General features: G+C 42.1%; 1 protein-coding gene across 1 annotated transcript; it reads right to left on the bottom strand.

Annotated features, from left to right (window-relative positions):
* Positions 1 to 1005: 1005 nt before the first annotated feature.
* Positions 1006 to 5352, bottom strand: tbxta (T-box transcription factor Ta). The gene is made up of 8 exons (XM_071500234.1): positions 4778 to 5352; positions 4170 to 4434; positions 3659 to 3793; positions 3485 to 3546; positions 3335 to 3396; positions 3034 to 3207; positions 2793 to 2916; positions 1006 to 2565 (listed from the first exon to the last, which is right to left on the bottom strand). Exons 1-8 carry the CDS (start codon positions 5092 to 5094, stop codon positions 2307 to 2309), a joined length of 1398 nt encoding a protein of 465 aa, XP_071356335.1. The 5' UTR covers positions 5095 to 5352; the 3' UTR covers positions 1006 to 2306.
* Positions 5353 to 8124: the final 2772 nt, after the last annotated feature.

The raw sequence follows: 8124 nt of genomic DNA on the forward strand, positions 1-8124 counted from the left end.
TCATCTGAATATCACGGATCAGTCCATATGACACTGTACAGCCTCAACAAAGACAGCTTCTGTATTTTATTTAAGTCACAGAGATAAATTCCTGAAAAGCAGTAAAGTGGAGGATTTGGGAGATGTCAGCGTTTCATGAGGGGACCTTTGCTCCGTTTGGCCCCACCAGCTGCAGGTCACATTGTTGCTTCATTACTGTTTGCCTGTGGCCCCGTGACCCTTCAGCCTTCATTTGCACCTCGGTGAGGACCACTCCATCACTCTTCAGGGGCCGAACCTCTGTGGGTCTGACACACACATCACACCACTGACATCATGAGCACACGGCCAAGCCACTGGCCTCAGGTATGAGCTGGTGATAGAGCTGCATCAACTGAGGTCCATTTATTTTTTAGCTATTTGAGCCTTTTTACCCCCTTTTCAGTTAAACTTGATACTGCAAGTATTGATTTGTCTGTTATAAAATGAACCCTGTAATTATAGTAAGTTTGATGTTATTTTAATTTATATATGTACATGGAATTTTACATCAGCATGTATTATTGTAAATTTTAAAGATTTGTCTTTGTACTTAACAAATAATATAAAGGTAAATATAAAACTGTGTAAGCTGTGACCTCAAGTCAGTTATGATAAAAATATAAAATTTTATTTAATTTAATTTTTAAAAATTATAAACTAAAATCAGTTACTATTTTGGAATAATTTATATATGATTTTTTCTTTAAAAGACCCTTTCTTCATCTAATGTAACAAGGCTACATCTGTTTGGTTTTACTGATGATAAAACTGAATTCTTTTCATAAACATTGTCATCATTAACAAAGTTAAACAAAATTAAGACGACAAGGTTTGCTTAACAAGCAAATGAAAAGGTTGCTCAACTGAGTTGAGTTTGGTTTGTGTTGTGTTCCTGCTGATAATGACTTTACAAAAATATCAGTATTATTATGCATATTTTGTATTTATTTATTTATGTATTTAATTTTATTTATTTAATCTCAGTTGGTAGTATTTTGGGTCTACATTCAGTCCCTTCAACCTTCCTCACATGCTGATCTGAACGTGTTAGCCGTATGTCGCACCGCAATGCAGATTGTAACGAAAGGGTGCCAGTGATGGAAAAGTACCCCGATGGATCCCTCAAACTGGACACTTCTCCGTCACCTTGTCACTTCAGCTACACGTCAAAGAAGCCACATTCACTTAGAGCAGCTGTGTGGACGCTGTTATTTAAAGAAAGCTCATATCGCAGGGCCAAAAAGTGGATGGTTGAGGTTTGATGCGCGAGGGCAAAGTGAGGGTTACACCTCGAAGCTAACCTGTGGGTTTCAAAAAGAGACATGACATTTTTAGGCATCTCTTGCTTGACCCTTTATTAATGGAACCACTCGGCCCTTGTTTGCCCCTTTGGGAGATGATATGACTTTATTATGTGTTTAATGTTTTCTATGTGTTTATGCTTTGTTAACATTGTAATAAAAGCTTATTGTGGTGCTTAAAGCTAAGGCACAGCACAAAAATCATTAGATAAGTTCCCACAAAACAGACAAAATGAAATCAAGTTTGAGAAAACAAACATATTTAATTTATTATTAAATGACATAAATAAAACTCACAGCGAGTTCAAATACAAATACATAGTTTATGTACATGTGTTTGTGCAGGGGGGACAAAAAAAAAACCCTGCCAGGATACAGAAGGCACTTGTGACTTTCAGTCCAATCTTGGAACATTTGTATTGCAACCAGAAAAAGGCACATTTATATGGAAAACACTGGACGTTAATTTATTCTATATACACACATATACACGTTATGTTAGCTGAACCATATTTTTTTTTCATCTTATATCTTTAATGTTTCTGAAACTAAAGGTTGTGTCCATGATTGTTTGGCTTGGGACGGTTGTGTGGAGCCGTAAGAGTAAAAAAAAAAAAGTGTAATAAACATGTTATAAATGTGTAACAAGCACGTTGGGAATTACTAAGAGCAAAGAAAGAGGTCTGACTATGCAGCTATTCTAAGGCTTGTTATTCTATTGTGATATTGTCCAACATGGAAGAAGATGATTGTCTTTCAAGTTCTGTCTCTGCACATCAACATCAGTCAAGTTTGACCCAACCTTGCACTTTTTTTTAATTAGAGGCTCTGGGATGAATAATCTACAGCCAACATGGGTCTTTGCAGGTCTTGTGACATCTCCGCGTCTTCCCCAGGACCTCTCTGTATGTCTTTAGTCCTGCTCCTAAAGCCTCAAGCCTTCAGAGATGACAGCAAAGCCACGAGAGTTGAATCTTCAGCTCCTCAGTAACTCTGAGCCACAGGCGTCCAGGACGCGGTCAGCCTGGCGATGGAGCTCTCAAACTGGGCCTCCCCGACCCCGACCTCGCCCAAGCTGGGGTCGTACATGGAGGAAGGTGAGGAGACAGGCAGCGAGGAGGTCAGGCCCGTGTAGGAGGAGCCCCTCAGGAACTGGGAGGTCAAACCTCCAGGTATGGAGCCCGAGGCCGAGCCTGAAGGGGTGAGGGTGGTGCTGGCTACTGACCATAGACTGGGGTACTGACTGTGGATGAGAGGGAGAAGAGGGTTGGTGGATTGGATTATTTTGGTTGCATCATCAGCCCATAACATGTACTCAGTGATGAAAGACATCACCAAGTATGAAAGTCACTGATCAGCTTTAGATAATAACAATAAAAGCACAACTGCCTTGAATTTGTGCAGCCATTCGGCACCTTTCTAATTACAAAGCGTGCAGGTGTTTGAACTATATAAGGAAACGAGGCTCACCTGGAGTTGGATGTGGAGTTGGTGCTGTGGGACAGAGTGCCCATGCCTGTGGAGTTGGGGATCTGCAGAGCAGACCAGCTGTCATGGGTGGGCAGAGAACCCGAAGTGTTGTCCATGTAGGTGTCTGAAAACGAGCCACAGACCATGTTACTAACCAATTCTCCTTTTTATTTAACGTCTTAACATGAAACATATAATATGCGCTGTACATATAAGATGTAAGGGGGGCGGGGGGTCTTACTCGTGCTGGAGGTGCGGTGGGGGTAGTGGCTGGGGTACGGGGCGGTCCTGTGGCTCCTCAGGCTGGAGTAGCGTTCGCAGTAGGAGCCAGAGGAGTGGCCCGCTGTGCTGCTGAACTGAGGAGGGCTGCTGCTGGGGCAGATGGGACTCTGGCCCGGGAGGAACCAACCTCCGACTGTGGAATTAAACAGACACAATCAAGTCATACAGCATGTTAACTTTTAACTTGAACAACAAGCTCTTCATTGCAGTAGAAGCATCCTGCTGTCACCTTTAAACATGTAGAAATAAAAGAAACTCACGCTGAGAGTATCCAGACTGTTGACTGTCTGCACTGTGATCAGGGACTTCTTTATGGTCGCTCCTGCAAGCAAAAACAATAATATTAGATGCTACACTATTAGAGCTTATTCACTTGTTCCTAACTTGATCATCTGAGCATGAATTTGTACCTTTCTTTAGCGTCCAGGAAAGCTTTAGCAAAGGGATTGTGCTTAATCTTCAGAGCAGTGATCTGTGGGCCGAATGTGACAGAAGCTGTTAGCATTTCAATCAATAGAAATCAATAATCATTTAGATGATTTAAGACGAATCAGTGTTCATGAGATATTACAGGCACAACTGACCTCTTCATTCTGGTAAGCAGTGACGGCGATGAACTGTGTTTCGGGGAAAGACTGGCTGCTGATCATCTTCTGGATCCCTCCCACCTTCACGATGTGTATCCTCGGCTCATATTTGTGCAGAGAATTCAGCATAATCTATGGAAATAAATAACACCATAATATTACTGTTTGCCACTATTTGTGACAGGAGATTTAATCAGTAATATCAGTCTGGTGTTTTTCTCTGATCAAGTGACAATACGGCAGTAAAATGTCGTTGTATCAGGTGAAAAGTGTCTTTCTCCTGACACAAATGATCCATATTATTTTGTCATGTTTCAAAACAATGAAGAAATTCTACAATTACTCAAATAAGTACGAGGATTTTGGAAACCAGCTTAAAATTCATATTCCAGTGATATATTTTATTATTACAAAATAACAATTTGAGACTAAATAACCTGTTAAAGTGAATCTCAGCCAGTTACTGAAGCTGCTTCAGGCCTTGAAGCCTGGTTTAAAGTCTCCTCACCTGTCCGCCCCCGTTCAGTTTATTGGAGAGTTTGACTTTGCTGAAGGAGACCGGCGCCTTCATCCAGTGCGCTCCGAAGTTGGGGGAGTCCGGGTGGATGTAGACGCAGCTGGGGCTCTGGGGCTCCGGTTTGCCCCCGGGGACCCACTCCCCGTTCACGTATTTCCACCGGTTGTTGTCCGCGGCCACGAAATCCAGCAGCACCGAGTACATGGCGTTCGGGTCCAGGCCGCTGACGCTGGCCCTGAGCACCGGGAACATCCTCCTGGAGAGAAGAAGAAGCGTCACATTGGTAAGAATTAGTCTGAGGCGTCGTGAGCGCATTTTCCTGAATTGTTTTTAAACATATAATTGTACTGAAGCTCAATCAAATCACAGAAAGTTCAGTTTCTTTAAACGTCCCAAGGCCTCGAAGGCCTCAGGAGCAGCACCTTTGACAGTGTGTGTGTGAGCCTGTTTGATGTTAAGTTAAAAAAAAAACAAAAAACATTTACACCCATGCCCACCCTTCAACACATTTTTTACAAAGCAACAAATTGCTACTCATAATAAAAAAAAGTGCCCAACCTGTAAAAAAAAAAAAATGTAAACTGAATTATTGAACCTACCGTCCAGTCTTGGTGACAATCATCTCGTTGGTTAACTCTTTGAACTTGTTCCATAAGTCTGCATCCTCCAGCGTCAGTTTAATATCCCTCTCGGACGCGTCTCCCTTCTCGCTGCCCTTCTGGAACTCGCTCTCCACGGCGCTGAGGAGATGCTCCAGGCGCTGGTCGGGGTTGGATGAAGTCATATTTCCACAGTAAGAGCAGTTAAGACCTGAATCCAAGACGTTTCGTGCGGGTTCTGACTCAAACACAGCCGCTGACAGAGAGATCAGGCCCGGTGAGTGATACTGGTTCCTTTGCCCCCGAGGCCTCATCATTTAAGGGCCCCCAGGGACCTCATGGGGATGCGGGGCGTGGTTTGTGCGCACACACCTCGCCTGTCTGAGCGGGTGCAACGTCTCCAAACGCCGCCCACACACCACACTGACCCCCTCTCCACAATTCAACAGATTTTTTAAAAACTAAATCAACTTTTTCCTTTTAATTTGAAATTTCCTTTCAACAACCAAACTCCATTCATAAAATCCACATTTTTACAGCTTTTACAGATGTTCAAATAATGACTCTGCTGCTGAAATTATTGCCAGTGTGAAGTTTGGGATTTATAGTTTAATACCTAAAACTCTGTCTCAGTCCATAGCATTTGATGCTGGACTCATTCAAAGCTGTGCGTTCAAACAAAAGAAGGGAAGCGAGGGGAAAGAGAGAGCCTTTGAACTCAGCTGTATATTTGCAAATAGTGCTAATCTTTTGTTGTCTCTAATCCACATGGGAGAGGGAGAGTGTTTACTGGGTATGAGCCATTAGGGCAGACTCTGTGTTCCTCTTGTGCCAAAGTGTGGACAGCCCACAAGTGATGCCCAGATTTGCATAATGGGCCTGCAGGTCTCCCTCCGAGGCTCTAATATTAAACATCTCAGCCTGGTGGAGGCTGAGTGCTCAGCGCTCACAGGATTATTCTACTGTTTAAATGCAACAGCACTTTACTGAACTCAAAGTCTAATAAATCATTCACCTGTAAAGAAAGTGACAAAAGAGAGTGTAGTCAGTGTGACATACGACAGAGTTTAACTTTGCACAGTGACTGAATCTTTAACTCAGATTTCTGCTTTGTCTTTGTTCTTCTGTGATGTAAATGTGGGAAACATTACTTTACTTGAGTTTTTCCATTAATTCTATTTTATTATATTATATTAATTTATACTTTTATCTACATTTATTTGACAGTTCAGTAAATAACAATGAACCCTTTTTCTTCATTCTTACAGCTGACATTCTACAGTTCATGTAAAAACATGCCACATCTTATAAGTAGGAAATGTAAAAATCAAAGCAAAATTAATGATTAGTATTTTTATTAGTCATTTTTTTAAACAAATCCCATGATGAGTTTGTAAAATTTACACCAATGGGAACAGCAACATACATTTACTGAGATGCTCTGCTGCTGTTCAGTTTCAAGGCACTTTATGCTTCAGTTCTACCACCTTCCATCACTTTTTACTCCACATCACCACTTAGTTCTGTTCAGATGAAGATTTTATACAGAATTAGACACAAACTCCCTAAAAGTACAGGAAGTAGACGAGATTAGCTCCACTTAGACTGTTTCATGCATCAGCAATAATCATTTGATAACATCATACATGAGAATATAAAGTCTGCTGCCTGATGGGTCCTTTAAGTTCAGTTAAGCTTTCAGTGATTTTGTATTTCACCCAGTGATACTGTTAAATGCTGCTGGTGACTTCTGTTGCTGACTAAAGTACATTTAGTAAAGTGCTGAACTGTAGTGAAAGTTTGAGCATTTCCATTTTCTTCTTCTGTATACTTTGACTGCACCAGAGGGAGAAACGCTGTGCTTCTTGTGCCATGACGTCTATTTGACACCGACAGTTGCAGACTGATTTCAGATGAAGATTTTCTTTTCTGTGATTATTTTACAAAATGTGATGCATCACTGCAGAATAAAGAAGCCAAACAACAGTTTAAATGCAGCTTATACATTAATGAATCCATAATACTGTAATACAGAAGAATGCAGAAATATATCTTTTGGTGCTTCTACCTTGGTGCTTTTTGAAAACTTCATCAAAATGTCAGCTTTTTTCTTGTTCTTTACTTTGAGAAGCGGAGGAAATATTCCAAATCTGGAGACACATATGAAACATTTCATAGTATTTTTATATTATTTTTTTTTAAGTGAAAGATCTGAACCCTTCTTCCACCTTTCACTGTTTTACTCTCTTATCTTCAACTCACTGACAAGATTAAATGTGGACATTTGTCTTGAAAACGCTCTTTATGTCGAGATGTTTGTTTCCTGTCAGGACTCGGCTTGAAATAATACACTTGTAAATATATTAACTGCAGCTTATTAATATGCAGCCACCAGCTCGCGAGCCGTCAGTCCTTACAGTACTCAGTGTTTTACGTGGCCCCCGCTGATCCTGCCAAAGGTTTTGTGTTTCAGATCTGAGCCTTTTCCTCCCGAAGCTTCTGAATCCACTGTCTGTCTGTGATGTACTTGGAATTGAGTGAGGGCTTTGGAGCGCGACTCCACTTTACTACACCACTTCCTCCAGTTCTACAGAGGCCATAAATGTAAAGGGGCTCTCTCACACCTTTCCATCCCGTATCATTCAGCAACCTCTTCCTTTTCCCCCTGAGCGTGTGTCTGTGTGTGTGTTTGTGTGTGTGTGTGTGTGTGTGTGTGTGTGTGTGTGTGTGTGTTTTATTTTGGAGGCTGAGAGAAACAGAGTGTTACAAAGCAGCTGCATACTGGACATAATTCCCATAAGAGACCAGGCCTGCAGGCTCTGCTGACACAAGGTCACTCACACACACACACACACACACACACACACACACAGGAAGCTGCATCATACCGCCAAATTAAGATTCAATTTAGTTATCATGCGTGTTTGGTAAGTTAGGGGTGAGACGTCTGTAGCTGCAGCAACAAAACACTCTCTTGGCTGAACTTCAGCTGTGTTTTGTGGTTGCCAGGTGTTGCCCGGCAAGAATTGCTAACGCACAACACAACCCAAACACATCTTCACAGATTGACTGGCAAGTCCAAGCCGAGGTGAAAGGAGGAGCCTCTCCGTTCCACACGGTGAGCGAACGTCTGCTCTGAAATATAAAGTTTGCTTGAAAAAGCCACCGGAGGTTTCCCACAGCTTTTCTCCTCATACACACACTGCTGCTGCTGCTGCTGCTGCTGCTGCCCAGCAAGCCGAGGGTTAACTGATGCAGGCCCTGCTCTGGCATCGGCACACACACACCTAGGTGAGAAATATTGCAGAGGGCTGGTGCTTCACAAAGGGACAGTTATAACGATGCAT

This window comes from Trachinotus anak, unplaced genomic scaffold, assembly GCF_046630095.1.
Source record: "Trachinotus anak isolate AG129_WGS33_773 ecotype Australia unplaced genomic scaffold, CSIRO_AGI_Tana_v1 ptg000016l, whole genome shotgun sequence".
NCBI lineage: Eukaryota > Metazoa > Chordata > Actinopteri > Carangiformes > Carangidae > Trachinotus > Trachinotus anak.